The 18771-nt window shown below is 35.4% G+C and overlaps 3 protein-coding genes across 7 annotated transcripts; 2 read left to right on the top strand and 1 right to left on the bottom strand.

Moving 5' to 3' along the window:
• The first annotated feature begins 1895 nt into the window (after positions 1-1895).
• On the top strand, positions 1896-4767 carry LOC130979577 (putative disease resistance RPP13-like protein 1). The gene has a single exon (XM_057903038.1). The coding sequence runs from the start codon at positions 1896-1898 to the stop codon at positions 4758-4760; it is 2865 nt and encodes a 954-aa protein (XP_057759021.1). The 3' UTR covers positions 4761-4767.
• A 483-nt stretch (positions 4768-5250) lies between these two features.
• Positions 5251-11251, bottom strand: LOC130981860 (bZIP transcription factor 16-like). 5 transcript variants are annotated; one of them, XM_057905595.1, is made up of 15 exons: positions 10869-11250; positions 10729-10761; positions 10577-10658; positions 10277-10395; positions 10135-10191; positions 9974-10048; positions 9293-9382; positions 9139-9198; positions 8810-8976; positions 8318-8372; positions 7559-7601; positions 7139-7428; positions 6806-6883; positions 6589-6714; positions 5382-6133 (listed from the first exon to the last, which is right to left on the bottom strand). In XM_057905595.1, the coding sequence occupies exons 4-15, from the start codon at positions 10343-10345 to the stop codon at positions 6014-6016; spliced, it is 1230 nt and encodes a 409-aa protein (XP_057761578.1). In that variant the 5' UTR covers positions 10346-10395; positions 10577-10658; positions 10729-10761; positions 10869-11250; the 3' UTR covers positions 5382-6013. The 5 variants fall into 5 exon arrangements, with proteins under 5 accessions (XP_057761581.1, XP_057761578.1, XP_057761579.1 ...); XM_057905596.1 differs by lacking the exon at positions 10577-10658; XM_057905597.1 differs by lacking the exon at positions 10729-10761.
• A 2547-nt stretch (positions 11252-13798) lies between these two features.
• Positions 13799-18006, top strand: LOC130979327 (uncharacterized). Its single transcript, XM_057902745.1, has 2 exons — positions 13799-14336; positions 14488-18006. Exons 1-2 carry the CDS (start codon positions 13930-13932, stop codon positions 16184-16186), a joined length of 2106 nt encoding a protein of 701 aa, XP_057758728.1. The 5' UTR covers positions 13799-13929; the 3' UTR covers positions 16187-18006.
• The last annotated feature ends 765 nt before the right edge of the window (positions 18007-18771 follow it).

Raw genomic sequence — 18771 nt, 5'->3', positions numbered from 1 at the left:
CAATTTTTTTAGTTATACAAATCGGTACTTATAATTTATGTTATGTATTATATTGGGTATGTCTAAAACGAGCACAATCATTTTTATTGGATAGGTCACATTTATATAGACCATTAGATTTGATTAGATGAAAATCAAAGGCTAATATGAAAGAAGAGCATTGATGGACTCTAATAAATACAGAATATCCTAGTACATAAATAAATATTTTAAATGACAATACTTTAATATACAATACTTTAAATAGTAACAGAATTTTTTACTCTTAAATAATTAAATATAAAATATATAAATACAAAAATATGAGTATTCTTTATTCAATAAGATTAATTATTACGTAAGAAATTTTTATAATATTAAAAAATTATATTAAAATAAAATTTTAAATTGTAATATAAAAATATAAAATAATTAAAATTTTATTTTATATTACTTGACAAATAATTAGATTATTATATTCAAAATTTATTAATTAATTAATTTTATTAAAGATATTATTATATAAAATTATTTTTCATCAAAATATTTTAAAAATATAATTTATTTAAAATATTATATATAATACATGAAAATATTAGCCTTTTTTTTCAAATTTTTTTTAAAAAAAAATAAATAATATAATTCTAAAAACATGTCTATCATATTACATATTTACTTATATTAATAAAACCTAAACTAATCAAACTTACGTAATTAAAAATATAAAACATATCAATACAAAAAAAAATATTTTGGAAATATTATAACATTTGTAAGATCTAAACTAAATATCTTGAATACCGAAAATACCGAAAATAAGAGTTTCTCTCAAGATCCAAGTGAAAGTAAAACTAAGAATACCGAAAATCAAGATCCAAGTGAAAGTAAAACTAAGAATACCGAAAATCCTAGAGAGAAGTAAGAGTTTCTCTCACTAGAATTCAAAACTCAAAAACTAAGCTAAAGTGTAAGTGTTTCTGTTCCAGCTCCATTCCCAGCGTATTGACTTCGTTTTCGGGCTTGAAACTGGGCCAAAATCAGCTCAAAAATCGTCCCCAACGAATTCCCTTAATTGCAGCACGTGACGCTCATCACGCGTACACGCCAGCCACGCGTACGCATCGCCTGGACTTTGCACAAGGTCACGCGTACGCTTCAGTCATGCGTACACGTGGCTTGGAAGATGGCTTGGTCACGTGTGTGCTTCAGCCACGCGCTCGCGTCGGCCTCAACTTCTCAAATCTTCAATTTCTTATGTTTCTTCTGCTTTAGCATGCTTCCACTTCATCCTCTATGTCATTCCTGCTCTATAAATCCTGTAATCACTCAACAAACACATCATGGTATCGAATAGTAATAAGAGAGAATTAACTATTTAATTATTAATTTGGTACTCAAAAAATTCAGTCATTATTGATAAAAAATTTTTTAAAGATGTTATTAAACAAATATTTTTAATATAATAAAAAAATTAAAAATTTTTGTATTTAACAAACGATTTATTCGATCCAAATGTTTGTAGTAATATTTAAATAAATATTTTAAAAATTTATAAAAAAATTCAAAACAAAATTTTTTATTTTCTTAAAAAAATATAATCATTCACACTAATTTTTTTTAATTCACTTAATACAAAATTATTAAATTTTTAAAATAAAATTTTTTTAATAATAATTATAAAAATTTATAGTAAAATCTAATTTTTAAAATCTATTTTCAGGATATATATTTAATATTTTTTAAAATTATTTTTATTGATACAAACTTTTAAATACTATTTTGATAATTTAATTGTGGAATAAATTAGAGTACTAGCTCCATGTATTTCCTTAGCTTAACCCGTGGTAGAGTATCAATAGTGACTTTTCTAATTCATTGACACAAACCAAAATACCAAAGGGAAAAAAAGCAGCAGCATGGGTGACGGAGCCTCGTTTCGGAAGCAAATCACAAGTATTTTCCGGCATCGGATGGGAACCGAAATGAAAAATTCGGAATACGACGACTTGCTGGAGAAAAGCAACATAGTCGGAGCAATCCATAGAAAAAGGGAAGAAAAAGAGATCATAGAAATACTGATGAAAGAACCTGCTGGTGAAAACGGTGTTCCTCCTGTGGTTGCCATTACGGGGATTGCAGGAATAGGGAAGACAACACTTGCTCTCCTCGTTTGCGAAGACGACAATGTCAAAGGCCGTTTCGGATGGCCGATTTGGTTAAATGCCGCTGGCAAAACATTTGATGATCTGGCATCCATTGCAGGACCTGTAAAGGCGGCGGCCACATCCAGCGGGAACCCCTCATTGCTTGTGCTTGACGATTTAAGAGCTGAGATTAGTAAATCAAAAGTGAGCGAGTTAAGGAAGCATGGTGTCTCCGTTGGAGCAGGAGCAATAATCGTAACTACACGTCGCACATGGCAGAGTTTTGATGACAAAGCTATGCATGTTTTTCCCTTGAAGGGCCTCGATGAAGAACAGAGTTGGTCTCTGTTCACAAGTCTCGGAAGCAGTAACAAACACAAGGAAGAAATAAAAGAAATTCTGCACAACTGCCTTGGAGTCCCACCTCTAGCCACAAAGCTTGTGTCGAAATTTCGCGAGTCCAGGGCCGGGACTCTCGAAAAAGATAAACTCAGCGAATGGCTTCAGTTTTGTCTCCAGCCTCTTGCTGTACAGTTAGTTGCTTATTTGTCCCTTTTCCCTGATGACTATTTGATCCATGCTGATAGATTAATTCATCTCTGGATCGCCGAAGGATTCGTCCCGCCGGAAGAATCTTGGCGTCGAGTTATCGATGACTTCGTTGCCTCAGGTATATTCCAAGACGTGAAACGAGAGGAGGGTGGTGACGGCGTAGTGAAGAGCTGCAGAGTGCACCCTTACGTGCAGGAGCTGGCACGCTTTGTCGCCAAGAAAAAGAAAGACGAGTTTATCAGCACCGGCGTGGAGGAGGAGCCGCTTCTACGAGCATCGTTTGATATGAGGTTAGTCGATTCCGTTTCGAAACTTGAATTGTTCCTTAAGGAGGAGAAGAGAGCGAAGGGTCTGAGGACCATTCTTTTTCATGGAATGGTTGAGTCTCCTCTTGTACTTGGCAACCAGCAAGCGGAGCGCATGAATGAGTACACTTGCGATAAGGTGTTGTCCACTTGCAAGGCCCTGTGCGTGTTGGATCTGCAACATTTGGGGATGAATATGGTTCCGAGCTCAATTGGAAAGCTGAAGGACTTAACATATCTTGATCTTTCCCATAATAACTTCGAGAAGCTTCCCAATTCCATTACCAAGCTTTCCCAATTGAAGACGCTGAAACTTTCCCGGTGTCACCTCCTCAAGGAGTTGCCCAAGGACTTGAAGGATCTAACTAAGCTCACACACCTTCACATTGATGGTTGCGTTAATATTCAGAGCATGCCGCGTGGAATAAACAACCTGACTTCTCTTCAAACTTTGTCCAACTTTGTTGTTGGAAAGAACGAACCTATGGCATCCGAGGAACTTAGGAATCTCAACGAGTTGAGGGGGCACTTGGAAATTATGTACCCGGAGAGGTTGAAATTCCAAGGTTCATCATCAGAATGGATGAACAAAAAAGAGCACCTTCGCCGACTCACTTTTAGGTTGGATCAACACGATAAGGGAAACGAGCAGGACCAGGAAAAAGCGCTGCAAGCTCTTAAACCGCATACGAATCTGACCGAACTACACGTTGTAGGCTACAAAGGTAACAACTTTCCTAGCTGGATTCCTTCCCTCCATTGCCTCGTCAAGCTCAGTTTGTACAACTGTTCCACATCGGAACCTCTCCCCGGGCTGGATGAACTTCGAAGCCTCGAGGTTCTCGAGCTTCGGAGGATGCATTCTCTGAGGTTCGTTGCAGAAAAATATGACGAAAGCGTTCATCCGTTTTTTCCATCGTTGAAGAAGCTAACACTCTGGGACTGTCCTAAACTCGAAAGTTGGTGGAGAATCGATAATAACACTACTGATGGAGAAAGCAAAAAGTCAATCATCTTCAGCTGTATATCAAGTTTACAGATCCAGTACTGTCCTAACTTGACTCGCATGCCACTATATCCTACTCTTGATAAAATGCTGGAGTTGGTAGAATCAAGCGTGGAGCCAGTGTGGGATACAATACGCTATGGAGAATCCAAAACGGCTAAAGAAGCAGAAGTAGTTCCGTTCTCCAATTTGAAGTGCATGTTCATAGCAAGCATTCAGAAATCCCCACCGGAGCAATGGCTCGTGAATTTCACTTCCCTTGAGAAACTCCACATTCGAGATTGCTTGCAATTAGAGGCTCTGCCCTTAGGTTTCAAGCATTTGAGTTCGCTGCAGAGCCTCACCATTGAGACCTGCCCCGTTCTTGATCTTGACCGATCCCCTGACGAATGGAAGGATCTAGAAAATCTTAATTCCCTGATCATAAGGGAAATCCCCAAGCTCAAGTCCCTTCCAATGGGACTGGAAAAGGTTAAGTCTTTGCGAGAAATCAGGCTTCATGATTGTGCGGGGTTAACCTCTCTGCCGGAAAAGATAGAAAATATCACCTCACTTGTTAGACTAGAGATTTGTCAATGTGAGAATTTGGCTTCCTTGCCCAAAGGAATTGAAAAGCTCAAATCTCTGGATACCCTGATCATTAGGGACTGCCCCTTGTTAATGCCAAGGTGTCAACCCGATACCGGTAATGACTGGCCAAAGATTGCTCATGTGAAAAATATTGTGGTGAAACAAACTTCTCAAAGACTTTGGGCTGGGAAATTAAGAATGTAATACTTTAATTACTGCATTTGTATTGTACATTATCATATGATTGTGTGTTATTTATTGCAAATTATTAATGAATTTTTTAGTATGATTGCAAATGATTGAGTGAGATTCTGAGATCGTGTTATCAGTAATCCTTATTATTAGTAGATAAAGAAGATTATGAAACTTTTATTAATGGCAAACTTATCTAAAATCAAAGCTGAGATGATAAGTAAAGACAGGTTAGTGACTTGGCTTAAATCTCATTCAAAGAACCTAGCCGCAAACAGGGGAATGTTGATCACTTGATAATTTTCTTGAATAAAAAACCTTCAGTTCGTCATCAATTTAATGAAATAATGGATTCTGCTTTTTCATTATGTTTGGTTCTTTATAGAGTAACCTTTTTTTTTTTTTCAAAATGAGGTGATGTACAAAATGAATGCTGAATACAAACTACAAAGGTTTTCCTTTCTGAATGGGACTGCAAATATTTGATCTCATTGTAGAATCGAAAATCTGAAGGGAAAGGTGCAGCTGTGATGGCATGAATACCATAAGTGGAATAGTTGCAAGTACCATAGCAAAGTATTAGAAACAGATGATCTTCTCCTAGCACTGAAACAAGTGCTGCACAAAATGCAACCATCATGGATACAACGGACAAAAAGAGCGCAAAGAGGCCAGCTAGAATTTTCCATGGCAAGATCCTGAGGAAATCTCTCTCAGCATAAAGGTAAGGATCCAAATAAAAATCAAGACGGAAGTAGCAGAAGCAAAGAGAGACGTTGCATCTGTTATGATTTTTAGGATCAGCCAACGGCAAAAAAGTTGTTTTAACAGATTAGTTCATTTCCTATGCTGACACCACCAAACAAATGAACCATATAAAAGATATGGTAATGGAGCAGGAATCAGAGCGGTTCACTTTTCCCCCAATGAATTTTTTGTACAGCAAGTCATATGATGGACAAGACTAAGTTTCATTAACAACTACATATAACTTTAACCCGAAACACTAGCTTTTAAGCTGCAGATAAGTTAAATAGAATTCACTCTCTACAGTCTACACACAAACCAAGTAGTTTTCAGGAAAAAATTGCCAAATTAGGAATGAGGGATCATATAACATAAACAGAACCTAAGAGACTATAACATGGGTCAGCTTTAGTACAATTTGAGCTACAAGCTATTCCAAAACAAGGACTCGCTCTTGGCTATTAGTGTTAGGTTATCTTCCTGCAAATGCCACATGTGGCGGCAAGTATATATTGTTCCTAATTGCCACCCTCCACGGCCTCTGCCTGTCCGCTCTGTTGAGGGTCATCAGCCGCAGGCTGATCATTCATTGTTCTGGACCTAAGATCATCAGTCCCAGGTAGTTCGCCAAGTCTCTCCTGTAGATTATATTGTATTTTTAGTCAGACATCACAGGCAAATTTTGCATAAGTATTTTTATTTGCTTAATAAACATTCAAATACACATAATTCGTTTCCATGGACCTATCCTTTGCTGCCTATTACTCTAGCCTTTGCTGCCTATTACTCTAGCGAGTGCTTATCAATAGGGCTGTACATGGTTTGGTTAATCCAAAAACCAAATGTCAAAGAATACATGCTATGCTCGGATACATGGATAAGGTATTAGGAAGAGTAAGGAGAGAAACAGTAACCTAAATCCTAGGTCACTGGATTTTTATTATTTAAGGGGGAGAGAAGAAAGCTTTCCCCCCAAACTTAAATACTCCTTCCCTTGAATTTGGAAATAAATAGGGGAGAAGTGCTTAACCAAGTTGATGGGAGAAAAAACTCAATCCCCTACTTTTCTAGTGATTTAAGAAATTAACATCACCTTGAGAGCTGCATTCTCAGAGGCTAGCTGCTCATACTCACTTCTGATCCGACTAACTTCTGACCGCAGAGAAGCATTTTCTTCTTTCAAAGCCTCAGCACGCTGAGCTAGCTCATCACACTCAGCCTGGAAACAGCAAACTCAAACAGGAATCAGGCACAGGGAAATTATATGATAATCAACCTTCAAAGAAAAAGGATATAGGTTATTCTGTCACCTGCTTGCGCAATCTGGATCTTCGAGCAGATTCCCTGTTAGACTGCTTCCTCCTTTGTCTTTTAAGCTCTCTTTCATCCTATAAGGTAACAAGAATATATAAAGGTTAGAAGAGGTTCAAAGAGTAGTGTAACAACAAAAATTTAAAAATAGGTCTGAGACAAATGTTAAGAGCAGTATACCAAAGTTATTAATCCGTGAAAGTCCAGAAAAAGGCAATTGGTAGTTCAGATCTTATACTCGGGTTATAGTTACATATAAGAAATTAATTTTTTTTCATCTTGATAATATGTTGTCAAGGAAGACACATTATTGATTTGTAGTTAGAATTAACCTGTAGCCAAAGTTGCGACTGAACACTATCTCGTGATCCAGCAGCAACCATCCCTCCAGCAACTGCAGTAGACGGAACCTTTCCACGAAGAGCAGGAATGTTGGATGCTGTCGGTGTGCCCCAATAATCCATTCCTATATTCAAGTTTGTTGTGGGACCAGGAACAGCTCCAGGAACACCGGCTGCAGTGATAGGTATGACAGACATGGTTTGATTAACAACCGCATGAGGTGTATTAATCCCCCCATTTTGAGGAGCATGCGCCGAACTGCCATTTTGAGATGGTTCATCTGTAATCCACCAAAAAATGACACAGTTCAGCTATAACAAACATACTTTGCAAGTTTATATACAATACCACATTCCTACATATGAGCCTATAGTAGAACAGGCAACAGCAAGGAGTAATTTATGCCAAACCTTCATAAGAATCCTGTCTTCCCCCTGATTTCAATTGAGATTCCTACCCAACAAAAAAGTAAAAAGAACATCAGTCTGTATGGGTAACTAACTGGTATTGTAGAGCACAAAACACAAATGATATATACAACACATCATCAAAGATAATCATTAAAGATTTCAAAAGATTGGAGATTTCAAAAACCCAGACCCATTTCATTATCTTCATCCCAAGCCCCCAAAAACAAATGCCTTTAAACATATTTAACATTTACAAATGATGTAAATCATATATCTTATATATTGACATTATATAATAACAGAATTTTTTGCATCCATTAGTAGGTTGATTATTGAAAAAACACAAGCCACTTGTACTATGCCTCATGATATGTTATGCTGTTTTATAACAAACTTTTAATAAAAGAAAATTTTTCTTCATTTTCTCAGACATGCAATTCAATGGTTGTAATTTCCTATAGTTTAGAAAGGAAATATTAGGAAATCTGAAGTTGTTGGATGTTCATGCCTCTATAGCATTATCTATATTAGGTAATAACAGTTCTTATTCACACTAGAAATTTCCTAATGCAATTCCATTTCAGCAATATATGAATGTAGTATGCAGAACAACTCTCTCTACTCTTGATCCTGAAATCAACCAAGTTGGCTAAATATTTCTTTACATATCTTATAGTCCTTCAAGTTTATAATTGATGAAAGAAATCCACAGAAACGTCTTGGAAGTACAGTGGTAAGCTGACAAGTAAACTAACTTACATTCTGAGAATTAGCATCACTTCCTTCACTGCTACCTTCACTTGCACTCTCACCACTGAAAACACGAGATTTCGTATCAGTGTAATTAGTCAGTATATATACCACACTGCCAATCCTTCTAAAACATTTCAATCTGTCACTCTATGGGACAGAGGCAGCATATTTTTGCTATAAGTTCATAATCACCCATCCAATTCTGAAGACAAAATTGTGCTCTTGAACATGTGAGGCTAGAAAAGGGTTCCATTAGGTGCAAAACTTTAGTCTACCAAATGAATTTTGGACAAGTTCATTTATCTAGCTTGAGAAACATAACACTATAATACTATTCCATAACCAAAGGGAAAAAAAACCATTATCTTGTCTAGTATAACCTCAATTATTTAGCAGGAATTTAGGAAGCAAGTGCATCCTTTTGGAAACACCAGATTACTATATTGAAATAAGAGGACATAGTTCAACAGTTAGATTCATCAGCAAGACAAATCTTACCTCTTTGAATGAATTCCATTAGCAGAAGTCCCTGTTTTACCGGGCTCATTATTTTTCCCTGTAATCATGTTCAAACTGCCCAAACTTCCTTTTGATCTTTTGATTGGCAGTTTTTCCTTCACCTCAGGAGGCTTTCCATCAGCTTCCATGCTGCCAGGAGTATTTCCCTGCATGCAGACTCATAGATTACTTTTTCAATGCATGGACAAGGACAAGTTCTTCAACAAAGAGAAAAATTTCAATGCATGGACAAGGACAAGTTCTTCAACAAAGAGAAAAAGATATAGAAAGCAAAAGAAACAGTAAAATGCAGAAGGGGGAAAACTCACTGAAGCCTCAGCAATACCGTTTGGAGAAGGCATGGGAAAAGGGCTAAAAGGATAAGATCCCTGTATAAATAATGTGCAAACGTGGTTGGTGAACTAGTCAACTAGCTATTCAATATCAAAAACATAACTTCAATGAACATTTTGGAAACAATACCGGAGGCATGGATGGATGAGCATATATGCCACCATGGGGATACATTGCAACATAGGGATGTGTTGGAGTGCCGTAGGGAGGCATAATATGCTGCAGATAAAAATTTTATCAATTAGGAAGCACAAGGCAGAATTCGATCTTGGATATTTCATAACTTTACAAATTAGTACGATGAAGTACAGATTAGTGGCAACATAGCAGAGAACAACACAAAGGATGAAGGATGATAAAGCCAAAGAATAAATTTGTGAAGGATCTTACTAAATGTCTAAACTCCCTGCTATTAATACAGTATTATAGGAGTTTTTCGTAAACTTTATTTGAATACAATATCAACAATGAAAAACTAGGGGATTCAGCTTTATAGATGAATTAAATTTAAAAATAGGCAAAATCCTTGTGAATGATGATTATAATAGGGCTCACACATAAAAGGCCTGCTGTAACCAAATCATGAGGCAAATTTCTCCCAAAGTGGTACGCTACTCCATTCTGTCAGCATATACTGACAAAACAAATGTCCCAAAAATCATATTTCAATTTTTTCTTGATTTGTCATTGGGCTACAGCTAATGTATAGACTATTTAGGTCTAGTTATGCCTATAGGTTTGACCAATTATACACAATTTTATTGAGTTAACTTACAATGTTCTAAACTAATGTGTGAATGAACCCATTACCTGGACACCCCACATATATGGGGCGGCTTGGGGACTTGATGCCATAAACCCATGTGGAGGTATAGGAGAATATGCCTGTAAGTGAGCTAAGAAATCAAAATTGAATCTTGACAGCAATCAGAACATGATAAACCACCACTGGCAATTTTTTCATTAAATACCTGAAAACTGGACCATTCGGGATTAACGGCTCCGGTACTGGTGGCTGAAGATTGCTCCTGAAAAAACAACAAATGTTTCTGATGCGACACACAAAGAACCATCAAGTGCCAATACAAATTAAACATGCAAAACTCATTAGACCTGTGAAGCAGGTGGAGGAGTCTTTGACTCCTTCTCTTTTGGTGTTTTATCCATCTCACTGCTGCCCATAATTTTATGCCGCTATCTTACAAATGTTTACAACTTTACACTTAACCATCCTGTACCATAAACATAGCTTATATTACAAGGCAGCTAAAAAAGACACCATTCTCCAAAACAGGCAACCAAATTCCACCACTGTAAAATCAAGCCTATTAGATAAAGCACATTTCTATTGTTCAGTGCTGAATTTTTCAACAAAGATACAATTTTTTTTATTATACTGCGAGGAAAACCAACCAGTTACTCCATTTTCCCTCCCAACAAATGCCAAATCATCCAAATTCCAACCGTTGATGGAAGCATATGTTATCCACAAACCCTGCATGGCACCTATAATTTCTGTTCACCCTTACCAATAGACTAGTACATTATTCTACGTCAAAACTTACAGAGTAATGATAACCAGATCTCTGAAAATCCAGCTGAAATTGAAGATTGGGGAGTGATATTCAAACAATTCAACAAGCTGAAAATTTTAACAATCCAATCGAATTGAGCACAAATTAGAGCTGAGAAATTTTCAAATTACCGCTCAGGGAAGCTGAGGGATCCTCCAAAGCTGGGGCAGAAGAAAAATCTGAACCTGATCTGAAAAGGAAAACAACCAACCGAGATGCAAGACAGAACAGTGTGGGGGTGGGGGGTAGAAGGCAAAATTTGAAATTTGTTTGCCTAATCGTAACTGATATTTGGGAATTGCAGAAAAGATGTGATTTTGACTTCGTAAGATAGTGGTGGATGAGAAGGGAACAAAGAATTGCGAAAGATCACGAATTAGGGTTTGTTTTGGTGTTTACAGAGACGAACTATGGGGTCGTGTACGGTGTTCCTGGGCAGTGTAATTTTCGAAATTCCCATTACCTCCTCCCTTGCCCATCGTAATTGTTTTTTTTTTTTTATTTCAATATTCTTTTTTCCTTCTCCACCTCATATATGTAAAAGAGTGTACATTACTATCTAAATGTATTAAGCCTTCTCACGTAAATAAAAAATAATAATTTTAATAATTATTAGTGCATTAATATTCATAAGTGTATTTATTAATTCATTTTTATAAATAAAATATGTAAAATAATTACAGATATAGGTTTAATAAAGATGATAAATATATAATATTTTGACTAAAAGGTTTTGTATTTTTAAATCTTCAAAATATGAAAATTATATTTTTTATAAAGGGTTATGGTAGTAAATCAATAATTTTTTTGAACAACATGAATAACTACCAATTAAATCAAAATACACTACACTTCTAAATTATCCACCTAAATCTTAATATTAGAATAACCATCTACACACCTAATGAAATGAACATCTGATATATCCATTATTCACATTGTTTAGTATTTTTATTATTTACCTATATTTTTTCTTTTATAAATTATATACAATAAAAAATACTTTTTAAATATAAAAATTATACACCAATTTTTTCTTATATTTTCACTACATATAATAGATATCTTAAAAATAGTTATCTTTACTTACAAGTTACATCTCAACAGCTAATTAATTATCAATATAAACTTTTTACACTTAAAATGCATAACAATTAATATATATATATATATATATTTTGTTATAAGGCTGACTATGCTTTATAGTACGGAATATTGGACGGCAAAAGGGGAGCACGAACATAAGTTGAGTGTGGTAGAGATAAACATGTTGACATAGATGAGTGGTCATACGCGATTGGATAAAATAAGAAACGAAGATATAAGGAAGAGAGTTGGAGTAACACCCATTGTGGAAAAGATGATTGAATCGCGTCTCAGATGATTTGGACATGTGAGAAGAAGACTGACAAAACACCCGGTCGGAGAGTAGATAAGATAGAAGATAGACAATGGGTGAAAGGTAGAGGAAGACCTAAGAAGATCATCTATGAGGTGGACAAATGAGTGTAAACGGTCTCTCTGTAGACATGATACATGACAGAGCACAATAACATCGTTTGATTCATGTAGCCGACTCCATTTAGTGGGACAAGGTTTTGTTGTTATATATATACTCAGGGAAAATAATTATTGTTTTCATTTCTATGTTTTATTAATATTGGATAACTTACATAAACTGTTATATTGTAAAACAACTTTAAGTTGTAATTTAATAGGTGAGTGTATATTTTGGGAATTTTTTTAATAAATAAATAAATTAGTTATCAATTTACGTAATATTAATTATTTTAATTACAATTATAAGGAGATAGATACATTAGGTATCTCATTTACAACTTGAGAGATTTTTCTTGGTTTTAGTGTAAACGTATCAACATCATATATTATGTGAAAAATGCTTCATCTATATAAGAAGATACATTTAATAGTTATCATCACACTTATAAAAATACACTTACTAGTAGAATTTCTAACAACTAACAATATTTTAAGAAGATTGTGATAAGTGTATATATAAATACGTATAACATTAATAGAAAAATTGTAGTTACTTTAAGTGTGATAACCTAGTTTTTAAGTGCATTCATTTATGCGATTTTTTTGTCCGAATTAAAGAACTTAATATTAATAAATATAAGTATACATGGTACGAAATTTTTTTACTTAAAAACGATGATTATATCGGTTGATGCTTATCATTTTTGACATAATTATAGCTCAACAAGTGATAAAACCCTATAAAAAAGTAGGTGATCTAGAAAATTGTGACCTTTTCAACTTAATATATTTATTTACTGAAATAGTATTTAAAAATAGTATTTAAAATAGTATTTAGAAAAAAATAACATAATATATTTATTTACTGAAATAGTGTTTAAAATTCATTTTCATGTATTTTAGTTTTAAAAAATCAAAATATAATAACAAAGGCAATTTGTGTATGGCAAATTTGCTTTATGAAAAGTAAAAGAAAAAAAAGATGAATTCACTTTTTTAAAATTAAAAAAAAAATTGCAATCCATCTCCAATGATTTTGTTTCTTAAATTTTGTTTAAAAAAATTACAATTTGTCCTTGATGGATTCTATTTATCTTCGTTTTTCTAAAAATTATCAACAATCTCATTTTTTTAGAGGTTTATTTATTTTATTTATTTTTATAATTTTATCAAATTTACGATTAAATTTTTATATTTTTTGAATTAAATTTTTATATTATCTTTAATTTTATAGTTAAGTCTTTGTCAAAATAAAAAATATTAGAATTAACGATATTTTTTCGTAAATTAAAAATATTTATAATTAAGAATTTAATTACATATTTTTTTAAAAATATTTTATTAATTCTAATATTTTTTATTAATAAAAAATTACTTATAAAATTAAAAATAATACAAAAATTTAATTATAAATTTAGTCAAAATTAATAAAATAATTAAAATTTTTTAAGATTTCACCACCCAACAAATTATTTTTTTCGTCATTTTACGAAGTCTTTCAATTTGGAAATTATTTTAAAAATTGTGAAAACTGAATAGCAGAGAGCTGAATAGCGGATGGGTTGAGCTGTTGAAGGGTTTGCAGAGTGCAGCGGTAAACATCCCCTGACACTGAGGCCGAGACACCGTTTCAAGTTTCAAGTTTCCCAATATATCCAAAACGACACCGTTTCTTCAAATTCCAAACTTCCAATGGCGGCACCCACAAAACGAGACGAGCAAGAAGCTCTACGCCTCAAGTCCCTGGCGGACTCCAACTTCACTTCCTCCAGAGACCTCAACGCCGCCTTCAACTACGCCAAGCGCGCCCACCGCCTCGCCCCAAATCTTCCCGGCGTCACCGAGACCCTCGCCGCCCTCACCGTTCTCCGCGCCGCCGCCTCTAAGAACTCCCCTTTCCCTGATTGGTATGCCGTCCTCGGTGCTGAGCCCTTCGCCCCCGCCTCCGTCCTCCGCAAGCGCTACAAGCAGCTGGCGCTCCTACTCCACCCCGACAAGAGCCCCCACGTGGCATCTGATGAGGCATTCAAGCTCGTTGCCGAGGCCTTCCGGTTGCTCTCCGACAGGGCATGGAAGAGGGACTACGATGTCAAGCTCAGGTTATGCACAGTACTTGATAATAGTTGGTTAGGAGTTTGTTAAGTTAGTTAGATTCTGTTGGATGGTTGTGCTATTGTAAATAGGGAGCATGGACACTATGGTGCTCTTGTTGGATTACTAGCTTTATTGATATTGTCAAGTTTAATGCAGGTTGAGGATTCTGGATGAGAAGGAGAAGGAGAATGTTGGTGAAGAGGACGGGGATACATTTTGGACTGCATGCTCCACTTGCAGGCTCTTGCACCAGTTTGAGAGGAAGTACCTGGGACATAATCTGGTATGCCCCTCTTGCAGGAAGAGTTTTAAGGCTGTGGAGGTGGGTAGTGATGATGATGGGTCTGAAAGAGAGGAAAAAGAGGAGGAAGAAGAAGAGGCAGAGAGAGCTAGGAAGGGTAGGGTTGGGAAATTGAAATCAAAAGAGGTGGTGGATGATGATGAGAGATTGGGGGATTTTGTGTCGAGGAGAAAAGCCAAGAGTGTGAAAGGGAAAATGGGCGTTGAAAAAGATGGAGGCTTGAGGAGGAGCCAGGGTTTGAAGGGTGGAATTGAGGGTGGTAAAGTGAGAAATGAGGATTCTGAGAGCAAAGGAGAGGGTGTTGCAGGAAGCTTGAGAAGTGGGGATTTGAGAACGCGGACTAAAGGGAAAGTAGGTATTGAAAAAGGTGGAGGCTTGATGAAGAGCAGGTGTTTGACGGGTGGAGTTGAGAGTAACGAAGTGGGAAATAAGGTCTTGGAGAGTGAAAGAGAGGATATTGGAGGAAGCTTGAGAAGTGGGGATTTGAGAAAGAGGAAGCATATGGTTGGGGAGGTGTTGGACAGTTCAAAACCCAAGAGGGTCAAAGCTGGGGAGGAAATGATGACATTGGCTGAGTTTCAGTCTGAAGTAAAGCGAACAGCTCGGCAGAAGATGAAGTTGAAACTAAAAGAAAATGGAGAAGATCTTGAAACAGAGAGGAGGAGCGAGCGGCGGGAAAGACTTTGTGAGTTGAAAAATAACAAGGATTTAGAGGCTGGGGAATGTAGGAGTATGAAGAAGAGTGTGAAGCCATTAGTCAAGGGGATGAAAGAGGACTCTCTGAAGAAAAAGGAAGCGAGACCTGAGAAGCACGGTGATTCTGGTGGAAGGGACTTGGAGACTTTCACAGTGGTGGATTCGGATTTTTATGATTTTGACAAAGATAGAACTCATAGAAGCTTTAGGAAAGGTCAAATGTGGGCTGTATACGATGATATTGATGGAATGCCAAGGCATTATGCCTTGATTGATGAAGTTTTTTCAGCAAACCCTTTTCAAGTGAGTATAAGTTGGTTTGATCTACAAAACAATGGGGTCGAAAAGATTATTAGTTGTGAGAAAATGGGGTTTCACATGCCTTGTGGAAGATTTAAAGTTACCCAGAAGGCTTCCATAAATTCAGTAAATGTATTTTCTCATGTTGTGGACTGTGATCGAGCAGCACGCGAGGTCTACCAAGTTTATCCAAAGAAGGGCTCAGTATGGGCACTTTATGGTAAGGCAACTCTTGATGCAGATGAACAAAATTTTGCACCCAAGGGTAAGAGATGCTATGACATTGTTGTATTCTTAACAAGTTACAGTGAAATCTCTGGTCTGAGCATGGCATATCTTGAGAAGGTTGATGGTTACAAGACTGTATTTAAGAGACAAGAGAGGGGAAGTCATGCTATTAAATTTCTTGGAAAGGATGACCTGTGGTTAATTTCTCATCAGATTCCTGCTCGAAAATTATCTTGTAACGATACTCCTGAACTTTTGAAAGATTGTTGGGAACTTGATCCTGCTTCACTTCCCACGGATTTACTTACTATAGGTGGCATAGATAATTGAGGTGAATAAACCTTTTTGGTTATGTAGTTCTAAATTTTCAACTGAAGGACTCTAGCAGCTTAATTGTTGGTCCTACTTCAGTTACTTCATGTATTCTTGTGGTGGATAACTTAAATGATTTTAGGAATCATTTTTTCCAAAAAGGAAAAAGTAGAAAATATCTTAGGAAAACTAGCTGCCTTGTATAGCCTGAATTAGTTAGATTTGCAGATTCTCTGTTCATATACTTGATTAACTGTTCATTTTGTCTATTTTTACTACTAGTTACGGTGAGGCCATTCTAATAGTTTACAGTCTCCACTGACAAGGTACAGTGGTCGAAAGTTTTAACGCATCAATATCTGCCTTAGCCAATGTAAAACTTTGTTGCATCCGAATGCATGGGCACAATGCAATGACATCTTTGGATCTATGCAACCAACCCCACCTAGTGGAAAAAGCTTCGTTAAGTAAGAGTAAGTAAGATGGAAGTCCTTCATGTGTAGAAAATTTGGATGACTAACCAAATTTTACTTATCTGCAGTTCTCTTGAAAGAACATGTGGTTTTAAACAAAATCTGATGCATTTAGCTTCTATTCTGTCTGTTCTGTTCTCTTCTGTAATAAAATGAATTCTCTCATTTGTAGTATATCAAAATCCAAGTGTCTCTTTTTTACCTTTTCGTATCAGTTTAGTGCCTTAGTGGTAACTGATGAGAGCATGAGCAGCTTAATTGCTATTAAAAACTTGATGCTATCTAATTTTGTTCAAATCATGGTTGGTGTGCTTTTTGAAATGTTTTTATGAAACTGCGCATAAGAATCCACAGTCAACCCGGTTTATGTCATATGTTCACTTGCTAAATCTCCATCAATTTTCAATACAGTCTGTTCAAACAGACCACAATACGATGATCGATGTAGAGGCACGTTGAGATCAATAGCTTCTGTTTGAGAGTGCTAGATTATTAACATTTGTGCAACTGTAAATGTTTCTGGTAGAAATATGTAATCAAATGTGTTTATCAGTTTATCTTGATTAGATTAGCATCATTTACTGATTATTAGGCAAGAAGTTAGTTTATATTATCTTAGATGACTATATTTTTTTTTACGTTATCCATAAATAGCAGAGCATGTGTGTAGTCTAACTCATTTTTTTAAATCATTCTCAATTAACATGATACTTAGTACTTTATGTATTATTCATATTCTTGAAAATTTGTTGTTCATTCTTCATACTTCACACAGCAGTTAACAACAGTAACTGCTTCTGAATCTGGTGTCTAGATCACACTTTATATTTAGCACATGATTGCTCTATCTGGTTTTCACACAAAATCAACTTACTAATATTGCCTTCATTGCTTATGCATATTATATATTTCCCTGAACAACTTGATATTATGATGACTGTAAATCTAAAAGACTGGTGTCTATTTTATTTACACCAATCTGTTAGAAGATATGTTGTGTTGTTAAACTTGTAATGATAAAGACTTCCTACCAGCTCAAAATTCTAAGTTTTCTTTTGCCCCTAATATAATATCAGTGTTAAAATTGTCACCAACAGAATCCATGTAAAAGTATATGTCTTGCTTCTTGTTTATTTGCCTCATCTGCACATCATTCAGGTTTACTGCACCTACTGGCTAGTATTGTAAAGCCAATGATATCTAACGCTCCTATGCAATGTGTTAAAGCTTATTCTGCAGATCAGTATTGCAATGCACTTAAGCACAATTGTACTGGACTGAAGGCAAAATTGTGTTACTGGACAGAGGTGAAGACATGAATTGTTCTTCTTTGGAAGGTAATTTATTGTATGTCAAAGAGGGATATGTAAGAGATGTTACATTTGTATACAACATTTTCAATGCATATACCATCAGTATAATTCTATTTTCTTTTCAAAGTAATCATGAACCTTTCCTTAAACAAATAAACGAATCATATTCTTAGCCATATCTTCAGGGCTTAAGGCTATAGTGTTACACCTTTTAAGAGTTATATAATATATAGTTTATATACTACCAATAATAATAAGAACAAACTTTCACCGAAATAATATGTATATATTATGCCCCGACTTAGTTGGTGTGGGGTAGCTAGACTTTGTATATATATTTTTCAAACAAAGTGACATAATAGGTTTAGAGTGGTTCACAAGCTAACCCTTCAAGCTTTGTACTTGCTCCAATTCTAGGTGTCATTAAATTCAATAATTGATTCATGCATGTTACCCCTTCACAAGCCAAAATTTCTCAAACTATATGCTTTCTTGTATCTTTATATTTGACTTGGGTGACGCTTCATATCCTAATGGGAGCAGGTTGGCCATGACTTAACAAAATGTCTAACAAATTTGCATAGTAGCATAATTAAACTTTGGTACAATACTATTATGTATTTTATACTTGTTGACAAATGAATACATTATTCTAGAATTTTTTTTTTTAATTATGTATGTGGATTCTAATTATTGCATGGGTTGTTTTCACATCAACTTTATTATCTGAATAATATTGCCCTCTTAACTTTTGTAATCAAGAAGCCTCTGTCATATAAGCTGGCATGCATCCATATTCAAATAAGTTAGTTATGGC

The sequence above is a fragment of the Arachis stenosperma genome, chromosome 5 (genome assembly GCF_014773155.1).
Source record: "Arachis stenosperma cultivar V10309 chromosome 5, arast.V10309.gnm1.PFL2, whole genome shotgun sequence".
Lineage (NCBI taxonomy): Eukaryota > Viridiplantae > Streptophyta > Magnoliopsida > Fabales > Fabaceae > Arachis > Arachis stenosperma.
The sequence above is the reverse complement of the archived record's forward strand: the minus strand, read 5'-3'. Positions and strand labels throughout refer to the sequence as shown.

Coding starts and splice junctions, on each gene's coding strand:
- LOC130979577 (XM_057903038.1), top strand. CDS start 1,896: ATGGGTGACGGAGCCTCGTTTCGGAAGCAAATCACAAGTATTTTCCGG.
- LOC130981860 (XM_057905595.1), bottom strand. CDS start 10,345: ATGGGCAGCAGTGAGATGGATAAAACACCAAAAGAGAAGGAGTCAAAG. Junction 8,373..8,809: donor AATGGAATTCATTCAAAGAG/GTAAGATTTGTC, acceptor TCGTGTTTTCAG/TGGTGAGAGTGCAAGTGAAG. Junction 7,602..8,317: donor GTGATGCTAATTCTCAGAAT/GTAAGTTAGTTT, acceptor TTTGTTGGGTAG/GAATCTCAATTGAAATCAGG.
- LOC130979327 (XM_057902745.1), top strand. CDS start 13,930: ATGGCGGCACCCACAAAACGAGACGAGCAAGAAGCTCTACGCCTCAAG. Junction 14,337..14,487: donor GACTACGATGTCAAGCTCAG/GTTATGCACAGT, acceptor AGTTTAATGCAG/GTTGAGGATTCTGGATGAGA.